This window comes from Gobius niger (assembly GCF_951799975.1).
Source record: "Gobius niger genome assembly, chromosome: 21".
NCBI lineage: Eukaryota > Metazoa > Chordata > Actinopteri > Gobiiformes > Gobiidae > Gobius > Gobius niger.
The window spans coordinates 28,438,813-28,456,138 of NC_136872.1; the positions used below are offsets into that span (position 1 = coordinate 28,438,813).

The 17,326-nt window shown below is 44.7% G+C and overlaps 3 protein-coding genes across 3 annotated transcripts in view; 2 read left to right on the forward strand and 1 right to left on the reverse strand.

Moving 5' to 3' along the window:
• Positions 1-561: 561 nt before the first annotated feature.
• Positions 562-4,724, reverse strand: psmb6 (proteasome 20S subunit beta 6). Its single transcript, XM_079579795.1, has 7 exons — positions 4,598-4,724; positions 3,699-3,766; positions 3,503-3,568; positions 1,902-1,967; positions 1,695-1,824; positions 1,415-1,559; positions 562-743 (listed from the first exon to the last, which is right to left on the reverse strand). Exons 1-7 carry the CDS (start codon positions 4,691-4,693, stop codon positions 613-615), a joined length of 702 nt encoding a protein of 233 aa, XP_079435921.1. The 5' UTR covers positions 4,694-4,724; the 3' UTR covers positions 562-612.
• A 305-nt stretch (positions 4,725-5,029) lies between these two features.
• Positions 5,030-9,589, forward strand: trappc1 (trafficking protein particle complex subunit 1). The gene is made up of 5 exons (XM_079580522.1): positions 5,030-5,060; positions 5,413-5,511; positions 5,720-5,790; positions 5,873-6,011; positions 9,454-9,589. The coding sequence occupies exons 2-5, from the start codon at positions 5,413-5,415 to the stop codon at positions 9,580-9,582; spliced, it is 438 nt and encodes a 145-aa protein (XP_079436648.1). The 5' UTR covers positions 5,030-5,060; the 3' UTR covers positions 9,583-9,589.
• Positions 9,590-11,540: 1,951 nt separating this feature from the next.
• The window catches only part of LOC306980425 (voltage-gated potassium channel subunit beta-3-like), a 70,369-nt gene continuing 64,583 nt past the window's right edge, over positions 11,541-17,326 (forward strand). The window contains exons 1-2 of the mRNA XM_079579793.1: positions 11,541-11,561; positions 14,361-14,510. Of these exons, the coding sequence (XP_079435919.1) occupies positions 14,437-14,510 (74 nt within the window). The 5' untranslated portion in view covers positions 11,541-11,561; positions 14,361-14,436. The remainder of the gene's footprint in view (positions 11,562-14,360; positions 14,511-17,326) is intronic.

The following is a 17,326-nucleotide window of genomic DNA, read 5'->3' on the forward strand; positions in this document are numbered from 1 at the left end:
ATAATGGGGGTGGCGGCTCCGAAAGGTTGAGAACCCCTGTTTTAGAGCAGTGTTTTTCAACCACTGTGTGCCTTGGGAAATAACGCAATTTCACCTAGTTTTTTTTTGTAATAAATTCATTATTTTCCACAAATGTAGAGTTTTCTAATGTCTGCGCCCTCTAGTGTTTGGGCAGAGTAACCGTGTAAAGCTCTTCCAGATCAGTCAGTGGCTGCAGGAGCTCATTTGTGATGATCAATGGCCTTGTGGCGAGCGAGACTATACGATGTTCCTACTGAATATCGGCTACAGAGTTACTTTTCGTTACTGCCTCGTGATTTTTTCAATGAAAAATATGTGCCTTGGCTCTAAAAGGTTGAAAAACACTGGACTAGAGGAGGCGCGGCTGAAGAACAAGCGGGTTTTCAGGGACCAGAACTCTGAGGAACAAAAGAGCAGCTTCCAAACAACAGTTTATTAAAGAACATGGAGTTTACATGAGTTACATATTCAGACAGGGAGGGGGCGTCCTCAGTGAGGGGGGGGGCGTCCTCAGTGAGGGAGGGGGCGTCCTCAGACAGGGAGGGGGCGTCCTCAGTGAGGGAGGGGGCGTCCTCAGACAGGGGGGCGTCCTCAGTGAGTGGAGACGATCTTGGGGAGCTGGTTTCCCAGAATGACCCTCCTCTCGACTCCGCTCTCTGAGATGGAGGCCAGTCGTACGACTCCTCCGCTGGAGCCGTCCCGCTCCATGGCCAGAGTCAGAGCTGAGGAGAAACGTTCAGGAGACGCTCAGTCATGTCCAGGGTTTAAACAACGTGAAGACCAGACACACGGCACAGAAGAACATATGTCAGTCTGGAAAAACACTGGCCTGGTCCTTTAAAGTCCCAACACTACATCTCAACACCACAAATGCAGAAACAAATCTCTGCAACATAATGAGACAAAATGGCCGACTTTTTAAAGACAAAACAGGAGTAATTTGGCATCCGCACAGTAAAGTGAAGATTACTGCGCGGATGCCAAACTACTCCTGGTATTATTACGCCTTACAATATAGTCCCCCCTTTTATCCGCTTAGAAAATCCACATTGTTTAATTGTGTGTAATTATACTTTGTAGTGGAACACTTCACGTAACCATATTTAAATAGTGAAAACGTGGAAGAGCTTGGTAGCTTCTGTCTTGACCTGTTTTGGAGCTATAGAGGAGAGAGGGAGAGGCTAAATGCTAACGCCGTCTGCGCTGTGTTTACGTGACTGAAGATCAGACAGGTCCTAAAGAACTCGTCACAGCTCAGGTAAGAACATATCTCAGTGTGGAAAAACACCGGCCTGTTCCTTTAACGTGTTTAAAGACATACCTGAGGCCGTCAGCTCCAGGCACTGCTCCTTGGTCATGTTAGGTTTGTAGTTTAGCGTGTTTAAAGACATACCTGAGGCGGTCAGCTCCAGACACTGCTCCTTGGTCATGTTAGGTTTGTAGTTGGAGTCCATGAAGCCGTAGATGTAGGTGCTGCCGCTGCCGCCCACAGACACCGGCTGACGAACCAACATGCCCCCGATGGGCACACAGTAAACCTGCGGGAGAGGGGGGGGGTTAGATGATTTCCTCCACCGGGAGAGGGGGGGGGGTTAGATGATTTCCTCCACCGGGAGAGGGGCGGGGTTAGATGATTTCCTCCACCCCCGTCGTCTCCCTGACCCGTCACTGACCTGTCCTCCTCTGCGTCGGTCCCACCCGGCCACCAGGATCCCGGCCGTCAGCTCCTCTCTGTATCTGTAACAGCTGGCCTTAAACAGATGCGCCGCCGTCTCCACCAGGGGGGGCTCATCCAGCTCAATACTGGACATAAACATGTACAGGTGTTTAGCAGAAGATCTGAGCGCTACAGCGAAGACCTGACAGATCTGAGGGGTCACCTGTGGAAGCCCAGCTGGTAAGCGACGACCTCAGCGATGGCCTGAGTGTCAGCGGCAGAGCCAGACCTGGGGTAAACACAGAGGAGCGTGAGAACATAGGGCTGTGCAATTAATCGAAATTCGATTACGATTTCGATTACAACAGAAGAAGAAGAAGAAGATCTTTATTTATATAGCGCCTTTCACAGACATATAGTCACAAAGCGCTTTACATGAGACAATTGTACATTCACTCCATACTCGGTGGTGGAAAGCTACGTTTGTAGCTTCAGTTTCCCCTGGGGGAGACTGTCAGAGGCGCTTTCGCGACTACACACGTCTGCGCCAACAGACCCTCTGACACCACCATACATTCACTCACATCATTCATCCTGGCCTATTGTGCATGTTTTTAGTGGTAGGGGAAACCGGAGTACCCGGAGGAAACCTACGCAGACACGGGGAGAACATGCAAACTCCACACAGAAAGGCCCCGTCCCTGGTGGGAATCGAACCCGGACCTTCTAGCTGTGAAGCGAGAGCACTAACCGCTGCGCTACCGTGCCGCCCAAGTAAACGATTACAAAATTAGCATAATCACAAAAAATCGATTATATTTTTTTCTTTCTTTTTTTTTTCCACATTTTTTTATTTATTTTTTATTTGGATTTTTGTCATTTTTTTGATGGATTTTTGTCTTTTTTTGGTGGATTTTTGTCATTTTTTGATGGATTTTTGTCTTTTTTTGATGGAATTTTGTCACTTTTTTGATGGTTTTTTGTCATTTTTTTGATGGTTTTTTGTCTTTTTTTGCTGGATTTTTGTCACTTTTTTTGATGGTTTTTTGTCTTTTTTTGATGGATTTTTGTCACTTTTTTGATGGAATTTTTGTCACTTTTTTGATGGAATTTTGTCACTTTTTTGATGGAATTTTGTCACTTTTTTGATGGATTTTTGTCATTTTTTGATGGATTTTTGTCACTTTTTTGATGGAATTTTGTCACTTTTTTGCTGGATTTTTGTCACTTTTTTGATGGAATTTTGTCACTTTTTTGCTGGATTTTTGTCACTTTTTTGATGGAATTTTGTCACTTTTTTGATGGAATTTTGTCACTTTTTTGATGGTTTTTTGTCATTTTTTTGCTGGATTTTTGTCTTTTTTTGATGGAATTTTGTCACTTTTTTGATGGAGTTTTGTCATTTTTTTGATGTTTTTTTGTCACTTTTTTGATGGAATTTTGTCACTTTTTTGATGGAATTTTGTCACTTTTTTGCTGGATTTTTGTCATTTTTTTTGATGGAATTTTGTCACTTTTTTGATGTTTTTTTTGTCACTTTTTTGCTGGATTTTTGTCACTTTTTTGATGGAATTTTGTCACTTTTTTGATGGATTTTTGTCACTTTTTTGATGGATTTTTTTAAAGGCCACAAATAATCGTTTGAATAATCGTGATTTCAATTATGACAAAAATAATCGTGATTATCATTTTTTCAATAATCGAGCAGCCCTATGAGAACATGAGGAGAACATGAGGAGAACATGAGGAGAACATGAGGAGAACATGAGGAGAACATGAGGAGAACATGAGGAGAACATCAGGAGAGCAGGCTCAGAGTCTGACCTGCAGCAGAAGATCCGCTCGTGGATGGGGGTCAGCTTGTCTGTGACTCTGTTGGCGATGTAGGCTCTGAAAACAAACAGGTGTCAGTCAGTCACGTGAGGAAGAGGAGGATCTGCGGGACACGTGTAAGGAGATGATCGTGAACATGTTTATGAAGATGTTGTTCCTGTGTGTGTGTATAGAGAAGTCCTCTGACCCCGTGGTGGTCCTGGAGTCAGCTCCGATCACCACTCCTCCATCGTACTCCACGGCCATGATGGTCGTCTGGAACACAGGCAAGTCCAGATTAGGGCTGTGCAATTAATCGAAATTCGATTACGATTTCGATTACAAAATTAGCATAATCATCATAAATATCATAAATCATAATCATAATAAAAAAATCGATTATAATTTTCTTTTTTCAATTTTTTTTCCTAATTTTTAATTTTGGGATTTTTGTCTTTTTTTTTGCTGGATTTTTGTCACTTTTTTGATGGATTTTTGTCACTTTTTTGATGGATTTTTTTAAAGGCAACAAATAATCGTTTGAATAATCGTGATTTCAATGATGACAAAAATAATCGTGATTATTATTTTTTCAATAATCGAGCAGCCCTAGTCCAGAGTGAATAAAACAAACCTGTGACTCTGCAGAAAAAAGCTCATCACTTCTTTCCGTTTCATTAAACTAGTATGCATTTCATGTTTTGTCACTTAATTATTCCTAACAACTCTTTTTTTGGGGGATTTAGTATTTTCTCCGAGTTCTTTCTTGAGTAAATAGAGATACTACTACTCTTTACTTTCCTGAAGCTTAGCGCCTGTCACATCAACCTTCATCAACTTCAAACCTTCACACATAAATAAAGACTTTATCCCATAATAAACTCTGTTTGTCCCGGGTCGGTTCGGTTCGGCCCGTTAGACCCACATTTAAAACGGGGTCTTTGTGTTTTGTAAAGTTTACTCTCCTAAAGCTAACGTTAGCTTTAGCCGCCGTTAGCAGCAGAAATGCTGTCTCATTCAGCCCGTGTTCGGCGCCTTTAACCCGCTTAAACCTGGGCCAAACCGAGCCGTTCCAGGCCGAACCTGCCCCTCGGAGCCTGGACTCACCCCGGTGCTGACTTCCTCCCTCATCCACTCCGGAATCAGGTCGTTTTGGGCTGAAACGCGCTGCTGCATCGGAAACATCGAAGCTACCGCCGCCATCTTGGCTCAATCTGGAGCTGGAGGAGAGAGGACCCCGGGTTTATGCGTTTGTTTGTATTTATTTATTTTATTTTTTACAGATTTTATTTGATTTAACTTCTATTACTTTCTGCACGTATGTCTCCCAACGAGTTTGTACATTGTGTTTTGTAAAGAAATTTGAAAGAAAAAAAATATAACAATAATAAATAAATAAAACTTATACCAGGGAGGGTTTGTATTTATACTAACATTGCTTAGATTAATGCTGCTTAAAAGACTTTAACATTTACATAATAAGTGAATAAATAACAAAAATAATAATAATAATGCGTTTCCGGTCAGGCGCGCTTCGGGCAGCCGCTCGTCGGGAAAGCGGAAGTAAAAGGTAAACGCTTTTCTTCGAACAATTCATTTAAAAAACACCAATAAATGCGGACTTTACGTTTATATCACTAAGCTTTATATGTTTTAAAGAGCTTTAAAGGGACCGTTCAGGCCTCGGTGATAAATAAACGTAGATATTTCACGTGATTTTAGCGATTTTGTGCTTCCTATAGACCTCCGACCTGATCTAAAGTCACTTATTTACCAACTGAAACGGCTTTAAAACACGTATTGTAACATTTAAACTGATGAATAACATGGACATCTTTCACACAGCGCCCATGAATGTGATTCTAATGTTAGTTTCTGCTTTATTTCTGCTGTAAAGTCGCTCTTGTCTCATTGTTTCTCAGATGACGGTCCATAACCTGTACATCTTTGACCGAAATGGAAACTGTTTGTTTTATAACGAGTGGAACAGGAAGAAACAGGCGGGAATCTCCAAAGACGAGGTGAGGCTTCAACACTTTATTACCTTTAGGAAAACCTTCGACTACAGCAGCGAAACCACACGATAATCAACATGTTTTACTCTTTGCATCTGTGGTTAAACGAGCTTCATCCCACCTTTAAAGCAACATGTTTGTGGAAACCAAATGAGAGCGATGAGGAAACACTCCCTGTTCCTGGTGTGTTTGCTTATGTGTGTTGTTTGTGCAGGAGTATAAGCTGATGTACGGGATGCTGTTCTCCATCAGGTCCTTCGTCAGTAAGATGTCTCCCCTCGACATGTATCCTCCTCCTCCTCGGTGTTTATGATCCTCCTCCTCCTGTACATACTTGTCCTGTTTGTGTCCTTGACTTTGTCCTCAGGAAGGACGGATTCTTGTCCTTTCAGACGAGTAAATACAGACTCCATTACTACGAGACGCCCAGTGGACTCAGGTTTGTCCTCAACACCGACCTGTCCGTGTCCAACGCCAGAGAGACGCTGCAGCTCATCTACAGCAGCGTAAGTGTCTCTACATGTCCTCTACATGTCCCCTGCATGTGCCCTACATGTCCTCTACATGTGCCCTACATGTGCCCTACATGTCCCCTACATGTCCTCTACATGTGCCCTACATGTGCCCTACATGTCCCCTACATGTCCCCTACATGTGCCCTACATGTGCCCTACATGTGCCCTACATGTGCCCTACATGTCCCCTACATGTGCCCTACATGTGCCCTACATGTGCCCTACATGTGCCCTACATGTGCCCTACATGTGCCCTACAAGTCCCCTACATGTCCCCTACATGTGCCCTACATGTCCCCTACATGTCCCCTACATGTCCCCTACATGTGCCCTACATGTGCCCTACATGTCCCCTGACTGTGCCCTACATGTCCCCTACATGTGCCCTACATGTCCCCTACATGTCCCCTACATGTGCCCTACATGTCCCCTACATGTCCCCTACATGTGCCCTACATGTCCCCTACATGTCCCCTACATGTGCCCTACATGTGCCCTACATGTCCCCTACATGTGCCCTACATGTCCCCTACATGTCCTCTACATGTGCCCTACATGTCCCCTACATGTCCCCTACATGTGCCCTACATGTCCCCTACATGTCCCCTACATGTGCCCTACATGTCCCCTACATGTCCCCTACATGTGCCCTACATGTCCCCTACATGTCCCCTACATGTGCCCTACATGTCCCCTACATGTGCCCTACATGTGCCCTACATGTCCCCTACATGTCCCCTACATGTGCCCTACATGTCCCCTACATGTGCCCTACATGTGCCCTACATGTCCTCTACATGTGCCCTACATGTCCTCTACATGTCCCCTACATGTCCCCTACATGTCCCCTACATGTGCCCTACATGTGCCCTACATGTCCCCTACATGTGCCCTACATGTCCCCTACATGTCCCCTACATGTGCCCTACATGTCCCCTACATGTGCCCTACATGTGCCCTACATGTCCCCTACATGTCCCCTACATGTGCCCTACATGTCCCCTACATGTCCCCTACATGTGCCCTACATGTCCCCTACATGTCCCCTACATGTCCCCTACATGTCCCCTACATGTGCCCTACATGTCCCCTACATGTCCCCTACATGTGCCCTACATGTCCCCTACATGTCCCCTACATGTGCCTTACATGTCCCCTACATGTGCCCTACATGTGCCCTACATGTCCCCTACATGTGCCCTACATGTGCCCTACATGTGCCCTACATGTCCCCTACATGTGCCCTACATGTCCCCTACATGTGCCCTACATGTCCCCTACATGTGCCCTACATGTCCCCTACATGTGCCCTACATGTCCCCTACATGTGCCCTACATGTCCCCTACATGTCCCCTACATGTGCCCTACATGTGCCCTACATGTCCCCTACATGTCCCCTACATGTCCCCTACATGTCCCCTACATGTCCTCTACATGTCCCCTACATGTCCCCTACATGTCCCCTACATGTCCCCTACATGTGCCCTACATGTCCTCTACATGTCCCCTACATGTCCCCTACATGTCCTCTACATGTGCCCTACATGTGCCCTACATGTGCCCTACATGTCCCCTACATGTGCCCTACATGTCCCCTACATGTCCCCTACATGTCCTCTACATGTCCCCTACATGTGCCCTGACTGTGCCCTGACTGTGCCCTACATGTGCCCTACATGTCCCCTACATGTGCCCTACATGTCCCCTACATGTGCCCTACATGTCCCCTACATGTCCCCTACATGTCCCCTGACTGTGCCCTACATGTGCCCTACATGTCCCCTTACTGTCCCCTACATGTGCCCTACATGTGCCCTACATGTCCCCTACATGTCCTCTACATGTGCCCTACATGTCCCCTACATGTCCCCTACATGTCCTCTACATGTCCCCTACATGTGCCCTACATGTCCCCTACATGTGCCCTACATGTGCCCTACATGTCCCCTACATGTCCCCTACATGTCCTCTACATGTCCCCTACATGTGCCCTACATGTCCCCTACATGTGCCCTACATGTCCCCTACATGTCCCCTACATGTCCTCTACATGTCCCCTACATGTGCCCTACATGTGCCCTACATGTGCCCTACATGTGCCCTACATGTCCCCTTACTGTCCCCTACATGTCCCCTACATGTCCCCTACATGTCCCCTACATGTCCCCTGACTGTGCCCTACATGTCCCCTACATGTCCCCTGACTGTGCCCTACATGTGCCCTACATGTCCCCTTACTGTCCCCTACATGTGCCCTACATGTGCCCTACATGTCCCCTACATGTCCTCTACATGTCCCCTACATGTCCCCTACATGTCCCCTACATGTCCCCTACATGTCATCTACATGTCCCCTACATGTCCCCTACATGTCCCCTACATGTGCCCTACATGTCCCCTTACTGTCCCCTACATGTCCCCTACATGTCCCCTGACTGTGCCCTACATGTGCCCTACATGTCCCCTGACTGTGCCCTACATGTGCCCTACATGTCCCCTTACTGTGCCCTACATGTGCCCTACATGTCCCCTGACTGTGCCCTACATGTGCCCTACATGTGCCCTACATGTGCCCTACATGTGCCCTACATGTCCCCTACATGTGCCCTACATGTGCCCTACATGTCCCCTACATGTCCCCTACATGTGCCCTACATGTGCCCTACATGTCCCCTACATGTGCCCTAACACCAGAGAGACGCTGCAGCTCAAGAAGAGTATTACATTAGTATACAGAATATACAGTATTTTGTGGTGTATTGTGTATTTCTGATAGTATTTGTTGTATTGCAGCTGTACGTGGAGTACGTGGTGTATTACAGTAGTATTATTGTGTATTTCTGATAGTATTTGTTGTATTGCAGCTGTACGTGGAGTACGTGGTGTATTACAGTAGTATTATTGTGTATTTCTGATAGTATTTGTTGTATTGCAGCTGTACGTGGAGTACGTGGTGTATTACATTAGTATTATTGTGTATTTCTGATAGTATTTGTTGTATTGCAGCTGTACGTGGAGTACGTGGTGTATTACATTAGTATTATTGTGTATTTCTGATAGTATTTGTTGTATTGCAGCTGTACGTGGAGTACGTGGTGTATTACATTAGTATTATTGTGTATTTCTGATAGTATTTGTTGTATTGCAGCTGTACGTGGAGTACGTGGTGTATTACATTAGTATTATTGTGTATTTCTGATAGTATTTGTTGTATTGCAGCTGTACGTGGAGTACGTGGTGTATTACAGTAGTATTATTGTGTATTTGTGATAGTATTTGTTGTATTGCAGCTGTACGTGGAGTACGTGGTGTATTACAGTAGTATTATTGTGTATTTCTGATAGTATTTGTTGTATTGCAGCTGTACGTGGAGTACGTGGTGTATTACAGTAGTATTATTGTGTATTTGTGATAGTATTTGTTGTATTGCAGCTGTACGTGGAGTACGTGGTGAAGAACCCGGTCCTGTCTCTGAGTCAGAGTCTGGACAGTGAACTCTTCTGCTCCAAACTGGACGCCTTCATCAAAGCCCTGCCCTATTACAGCCCCCGGGCCGCGTAGTGGAGACGCCTCTGTGTCAGAGCTTCCTCTGCATCTCTGCTCCTCCTGCTCCTCCTCCTGCTCCTCCTCCTCAGCTCCTCCTCTTCCTCCTCTTCTCCTCCTCCGTCTCCGACTGAAACCCTAAGCTTTGTTTTGTAAAGTGTGACTTTATTTCTGTAAATAAACGTAAACATGAAAGTGAAGACGTTCTGACTCTTTTTTTACCCTGACTCTCGTCTGACTCTCGTCTTTAGTTTGTCTTTATTTGATTGTTGTCTCGTCTTTATCTGCTCTTCTCTGGAGCTCCATCACAGACAGATGTTTGGGTCGATTCCAAACCTGATCCAAATCCTCTGACTCTGATCCTGATCCTGGACCAGAGTCAAGACTCGCTCAGACTCTGTTTAATCACATCCTGTTTTTTCTGCAGATGTTTCAGAAAAACCTCAGACTCTGTTTGTTTTAAAGACCTGAGCTGGACACACGTATGTCCTTCTAAAGTCCGAGACGTGAGGAACACGGGACAGAAACATGTTTACTCCGTGTTCCTCCAGCTGCTCACATCTGGGCTCCTAATCCGGCCTGTGATTGGTCGCTTTGAGTGGATTAAACTGGTCTCTCAGGTACAGCAGCATCAGCATCGCCGTGACGACCGCAGCATCAGCATCGCCGTGACGACCGCAGCATCAGCATCGCCGTGACGACCGCAGCATCAGCATCGCCGTGACGACCGCAGCATCAGCATCGCCGTGACGACCGCAGCATCAGCATCGCCGTGACGACCGCAGCATCAGCATCGCCGTGACGACCGCAGCACCAGCATCGCCGTGACGACCGCAGCGTCAGCACATATCCAGGGGGTAAGTTTATATGTATATTTAACAGTGCATTTCCACCAGGTCAGCTTTACCCAAATCTTAAAGCATGGCAGCGAAAACGAGACGAGAAAGTTACAAACAAGTGACGACGCCAACGCAAGGAAAACTCGGATGACTTTTACAGTTCTTAGCTTTCAAATGAGGCAAAAGTTTCCAGCTGTGGATCCCTGGTTTATCGGGCCGACAGCCTCAGAAGTTGGATTTCCAGAGGGAAGAAGCTGAACTCTCCCCCTCCCAGCGTCCCGGCTCTGGTCCTGCGTCGCTCTGGTAACGTTTGGATTACGGGGGATTACGGGTTAATCCTGTTACAGCTGATCATTACTGTATAAACATCTGCTGCTCAGGTCCTGCCCGCTGTGGCCACCAGGGGGAGACTGTGGTGTCCGTGTCCCTGTGGTTCTGGAGATGTTGGTCTGCTGTGGCTGGAACCCTGACCCTTCACAGCTGTGGCCACCAGGGGGAGACTGTGGCGTCCGTGTCCCTGTGGTTCTGGAGGTGTTGGTCTGCTGTGGCTGGAACCCTGACCCTTCACAGCTGTGGCCACCAGGGGGAGACTGTGGTGTCCGTGTCCCTGTGGTTCTGGAGGTGTTGGTCTGCTGTGGCTGGAACCCTGACCCTTCACAGCTGTGGCCACCAGGGGGAGACTGTGGTGTCCGTGTCCCTGTGGTTCTGGAGATGTTGGTCTGCTGTGGCTGGAACCCTGACCCTTCACAGCTGTGGCCACCAGGGGGAGACTGTGGTGTCCGTGTCCCTGTGGTTCTGGAGATGTTGGTCTGCTGTGGCTGGAACCCTGACCCTTCACAGCTGTGGCCACCAGGGGGAGACTGTGGTGTCCCTGTGGTTCTGGAGATGTTGGTCTGCTGTGGCTGAAACCCTGACCCTTCACAGCTGTGGCCACCAGGGGGAGACTGTGGTGTCCCTGTGGTTCTGGAGGTGTTGGTCTGCTGTGGCTGGAACCCTTTAATGGTGTGGTGTTTCCACAGACTCGTCTGAGATGTTTTCTGCAGGACGAGCCTCGGGCGTCGGCGGCGCCGCCGGGTCCAAGGGGAAGTTCTCCATGGAGGAAATCTACGGCGTGGCCATGAGGCCCCGGGTCAAAGGTCACGGCGGCCGAGGAGACAAGTAAGAACTCTTTAAACTCTGAGACAAGTAAGAACTCTTTAAACTCTGAGGAGACAAGTAAGAACTCTATAAACTCTGAGAGGAGTAAGAACTCTATAACCTCTGAGAGGAGTAAGAACTCTATAAACTCTGAGAGGAGTAAGAACTCTATAAACTCTGACAGGAGTAAGAACTCTATAAACTCTGAGAGGAGTAAGAACTCTATAAACTCTGAGAGGAGTAAGAACTCTATAAACTCTGAGACAAGTAAGAACTCTATAAACTCTGAGACAAGTAAGAACTCTATAAACTCTGAGAGGAGTAAGAACTCTATAAACTCTGAGACAAGTAAGAACTCTATAAACTCTGAGAGGAGTAAGAACTCTATAAACTCTGAGAGGAGTAAGAACTCTATAAACTCTGAGACAAGTAAGAACTCTATAAACTCTGAGACAAGTAAGAACTCTATAAACTCTGAGAGGAGTAAGAACTCTTTAAACTCTGAGACAAGTAAGAACTCTTTAAACTCTGAGGAGACAAGTAAGAACTCTATAAACTCTGAGAGGAGTAAGAACTCTATAAACTCTGAGAGGAGTAAGAACTCTATAAACTCTGAGAGGAGTAAGAACTCTATAAACTCTGACAGGAGTAAGAACTCTATAAACTCTGAGAGGAGTAAGAACTCTATAAACTCTGAGAGGAGTAAGAACTCTATAAACTCTGACAGGAGTAAGAACTCTATAAACTCTGAGAGGAGTAAGAACTCTATAAACTCTGAGAGGAGTAAGAACTCTATAAACTCTGAGACAAGTAAGAACTCTATAAACTCTGAGACAAGTAAGAACTCTATAAACTCTGAGAGGAGTAAGAACTCTATAAACTCTGAGACAAGTAAGAACTCTATAAACTCTGAGAGGAGTAAGAACTCTATAAACTCTGAGAGGAGTAAGAACTCTTTAAACTCTGAGAGGAGTAAGAACTCTATAAACTCTGAGAGGAGTAAGAACTCTTTAAACTCTGAGAGGAGTAAGAACTCTATAAACTCTGAGAGGAGTAAGAACTCTTTAAACTCTGAGAGGAGTAAGAACTCTATAAACTCTGAGAGGAGTAAGAACTCTATAAACTCTGAGAGGAGTAAGAACTCTATAAACTCTGAGAGGAGTAAGAACTCTATAAACTCTGAGAGGAGTAAGAACTCTATAAACTCTGAGAGGAGTAAGAACTCTATAACCTCTGAGAGGAGTAAGAACTCTATAAACTCTGAGAGGAGTAAGAACTCTTTAAACTCTGAGAGGAGTAAGAACTCTTTAAACTCTGAGAGGAGTAAGAACTCTATAAACTCTGAGAGGAGTAAGAACTCTATAAACTCTGAGAGGAGTAAGAACTCTATAAACTCTGACAGGAGTAAGAACTCTATAAACTCTGAGAGGAGTAAGAACTCTATAAACTCTGAGAGGAGTAAGAACTCTATAAACTCTGAGACAAGTAAGAACTCTATAAACTCTGAGACAAGTAAGAACTCTATAAACTCTGAGAGGAGTAAGAACTCTTTAAACTCTGAGAGGAGTAAGAACTCTATAAACTCTGAGACAAGTAAGAACTCTATAAACTCTGAGAGGAGTAAGAACTCTATAAACTCTGAGACAAGTAAGAACTCTATAAACTCTGAGAGGAGTAAGAACTCTATAAACTCTGAGACAAGTAAGAACTCTATAAACTCTGAGAGGAGTAAGAACTCTATAAACTCTGAGACAAGTAAGAACTCTATAAACTCTGAGAGGAGTAAGAACTCTATAAACTCTGAGACAAGTAAGAACTCTATAAACTCTGAGAGGAGTAAGAACTCTATAAACTCTGAGAGGAGTAAGAACTCTATAAACTCTGAGACAAGTAAGAACTCTTTAAACTCTGAGAGGAGTAAGAACTCTATAAACTCTGAGAGGAGTAAGAACTCTTTAAACTCTGAGACAAGTAAGAACTCTATAAACTCTGAGAGGAGTAAGAACTCTATAAACTCTGAGAGGAGTAAGAACTCTTTAAACTCTGAGAGGAGTAAGAACTCTATAACCTCTGAGAGGAGTAAGAACTCTATAACCTCTGAGAGGAGTAAGAACTCTATAAACTCTGAGAGGAGTAAGAACTCTTTAAACTCTGAGAGGAGTAAGAACTCTATAAACTCTGAGAGGAGTAAGAACTCTTTAAACTCTGAGAGGAGTAAGAACTCTTTAAACTCTGAGACAAGTAAGAACTCTATAAACTCTGAGACAAGTAAGAACTCTTTAAACTCTGAGAGGAGTAAGAACTCTTTAAACTCTGAGAGGAGTAAGAACTCTTTAAACTCTGAGACAAGCAAGAACTCTATAAACTCTGAGAGGAGTAAGAACTCTATAACCTCTGAGAGGAGTAAGAACTCTATAACCTCTGAGAGGAGTAAGAACTCTATAACCTCTGAGAGGAGTAAGAACAGCTCTGAGGTCATTGAGAACATGTTTTATATCGTAGCTTTTGCAGAACTTCCAAACAACTCTGAACATCAGGATGTCGATGATTGACCTCACGTGGGTTTAGAGTTCGAGTTCTGTTTCTGACCCGTCTGTGCAGGACTTAGAGGGTTATGTTTATGTTCTTCATGTGTCTCAGAGCTCAAAGGAAAGAGCCAGAGGAGCGAGTGGAGAACAGACTGGATCATGTTCTTGTGTCTCAGAGGGTGATGTTCATGTTCTTGTGTCTCAGAGGGTTATGTTCATGTGTCTCAGAGGGTTATGTTCATGTTCATGTGTCTCAGAGGGTTATGTTCATGTTCTTGTTCTTGTGTCTCAGAGCTCAGAGGAAGGAGCCAGAGGAGCGAGTGGAGAACAGACTGGCCTCAAAGGTCCTGGACTCGGCTCGAGCTCTGATGGAGCAACGACGACTGGAGAAGTATCTGCAGGAGAGCGGAGTCACGGCAGAGGAGAAGCCGATGAAGTACAGGTCAGAAAGTCCTTCATCTCTATGAAGTACAGGTCAGAAAGTCCATCTCTATGAAGTACAGGTCAGAAAGTCCTTCATCTCTATGAAGTACAGGTCAGAAAGTCCATCTCTATGAAGTACAGGTCAGAAAGTCCTTCATCTCTATGAAGTACAGGTCAGAAAGTCCTTCATCTCTATGAAGTACAGGTCAGAAAGTCCATCTCTATGAAGTACAGGTCAGAAAGTCCTTCATCTCTATGAAGTACAGGTCAGAAAGTCCTTCATCTCTATGAAGTACAGGTCAGAAAGTCCATCTCTATGAAGTACAGGTCAGAAAGTCCTTCATCTCTATGAAGTACAGGTCAGAAAGTCCTTCATCTCTATGAAGTACAGGTCAGAAAGTCCTCCATCTCTATGAAGTACAGGTCAGAAAGTCCTCCATCTCTATGAAGTACAGGTCAGAAAGTCCATTATCTCTATGAAGTACAGGTCAGAAAGTCCATCTCTATGAAGTACAGGTCAGAAAGTCCTTCATCTTTATGAAGTACAGGTCAGAAAGTCCATCTCTATGAAGTACAGGTCAGAACGTCCATCTCTATGAAGTACAGGTCAGAACGTCCATCTCTATGAAGTACAGGTCAGAAAGTCCATCTCTATGAAGTACAGGTCAGAAAGTCCATCTCTATGAAGTACAGGTCAGAAAGTCCTTCTCTATGAAGTACAGGTCAGAAAGTCCATCTCTATGAAGTACAGGTCAGAAAGCCCTCCATCTCTATGAAGTACAGGTCAGAAAGTCCATCTCTATGAAGTACAGGTCAGAAAGTCCATCTCTATGAAGTACAGGTCAGAACGTCCTTCATCTCTATGAAGTACAGGTCAGAAAGTCCATCATCTCTATGAAGTACAGGTCAGAACGTCCATCTCTATGAAGTACAGGTCAGAAAGTCCTTCATCTCTATGAAGTACAGGTCAGAAAGTCCTTCATCTCTATGAAGTACAGGTCAGAAAGTCCATCTCTATGAAGTACAGGTCAGAAAGTCCTTCATCACTATGAAGTACAGGTCAGAAAGCCCTCCATCTCTATGAAGTACAGGTCAGAAAGTCCATCTCTATGAAGTACAGGTCAGAAAGTCCATCATCTCTATGAAGTACAGGTCAGAAAGTCCTTCATCTCTATGAAGTACAGGTCAGAAAGTCCATCTCTATGAAGTACAGGTCAGAAAGTCCTTCATCACTATGAAGTACAGGTCAGAAAGCCCTCCATCTCTATGAAGTACAGGTCAGAAAGTCCATCTCTATGAAGAACAGGTCAGAAAGTCCATCTCTATGAAGTACAGGTCAGAAAGTCCTTCATCTCTATGAAGTACAGGTCAGAAAGTCCTCCATCTCTATGAAGTACAGGTCAGAAAGTCCATCATCTCTATGAAGTACAGGTCAGAACGTCCATCTCTATGAAGTACAGGTCAGAACGTCCATCTCTATGAAGTACAGGTCAGAAAGTCCATCTCTATGAAGTACAGGTCAGAAAGTCCATCTCTATGAAGTACAGGTCAGAAAGTCCTTCTCTATGAAGTACAGGTCAGAAAGTCCATCTCTATGAAGTACAGGTCAGAAAGTCCATCTCTATGAAGTACAGGTCAGAAAGTCCTTCATCTCTATGAAGTACAGGTCAGAAAGTCCTTCATCTCTATGAAGTACAGGTCAGAAAGTCCATCTCTATGAAGTACAGGTCAGAAAGTTCTTCATCTCTATGAAGTACAGGTCAGAAAGTCCTTCATCTCTATGAAGTACAGGTCAGAAAGTTCTTCATCTCTATGAAGTACAGGTCAGAAAGTTCATCTCTATGAAGTACAGGTCAGAAAGTCCATCTCTATGAAGTACAGGTCAGAAAGTTCATCTCTATGAAGTACAGGTCAGAAAGTCCATCTCTATGAAGTACAGGTCAGAAAGTCCTTCATCTCTATGAAGTACAGGTCAGAAAGTCCTTCATCTCTATGAAGTACAGGTCAGAAAGTTCATCTCTATGAAGTACAGGTCAGAAAGTTCATCTCTATGAAGTACAGGTCAGAAAGTCCATCTCTATGAAGTACAGGTCAGAAAGTCCATCTCTATGAAGTACAGGACAGAAAGTCCTTCATATCTATGAAGTACAGGTCAGAAAGTCCATCTCTATGAAGTACAGGTCAGAAAGTCCATCTCTATGAAGTACAGGTCAGAAAGTCCATCTCTATGAAGTACAGGTCAGAAAGTCCTTCATCTCTATGAAGTACAGGTCAGAAAGTCCATCTCTATGAAGTACAGGTCAGAAAGTTCTTCATCTCTATGAAGTACAGGTCAGAAAGTCCATCTCTATGAAGTACAGGTCAGAAAGTCCATCTCTATGAAGTACAGGTCAGAAAGTCCATCTCTATGAAGTACAGGTCAGAAAGTCCTCCATCTCTATGAAGTACAGGTCAGAAAGTCCTTCATCTCTATGAAGTACAGGTCAGAAAGTCCATCTCTATGAAGTACAGGTCAGAAAGTCCTTCATCTCTATGAAGTACAGGTCAGAAAGTCCTTCATCTCTATGAAGTACAGGTCAGAAAGTCCTTCATCTCTATGAAGTACAGGTCAGAAAGCCCTCCATCTCTATGAAGTACAGGTCAGAAAGTCCATCTCTATGAAGTACAGGTCAGAAAGTTCTTCATCTCTATGAAGTACAGGTCAGAAAGTCCATCTCTATGAAGTACAGGTCAGAAAGTCCATCTCTATGAAGTACAGGTCAGAAAGTCCATCTCTATGAAGTACAGGTCAGAAAGTCCTCCATCTCTATGAAGTACAGGTCAGAAAGTCCTTCA

Coding starts and splice junctions, on each gene's coding strand:
- psmb6 (XM_079579795.1), bottom strand. CDS start 4,693: ATGGCGGCGGTAGCTTCGATGTTTCCGATGCAGCAGCGCGTTTCAGCC. Junction 1,560..1,694: donor ACCGACGCAGAGGAGGACAG/GTCAGTGACGGG, acceptor CCTCTCCCGCAG/GTTTACTGTGTGCCCATCGG. Junction 744..1,414: donor TCTGGAGCTGACCGCCTCAG/GTATGTCTTTAA, acceptor GTTTCTCCTCAG/CTCTGACTCTGGCCATGGAG.
- trappc1 (XM_079580522.1), top strand. CDS start 5,413: ATGACGGTCCATAACCTGTACATCTTTGACCGAAATGGAAACTGTTTG. Junction 5,512..5,719: donor CGGGAATCTCCAAAGACGAG/GTGAGGCTTCAA, acceptor TTGTTTGTGCAG/GAGTATAAGCTGATGTACGG. Junction 6,012..9,453: donor TGCAGCTCATCTACAGCAGC/GTAAGTGTCTCT, acceptor GTTGTATTGCAG/CTGTACGTGGAGTACGTGGT.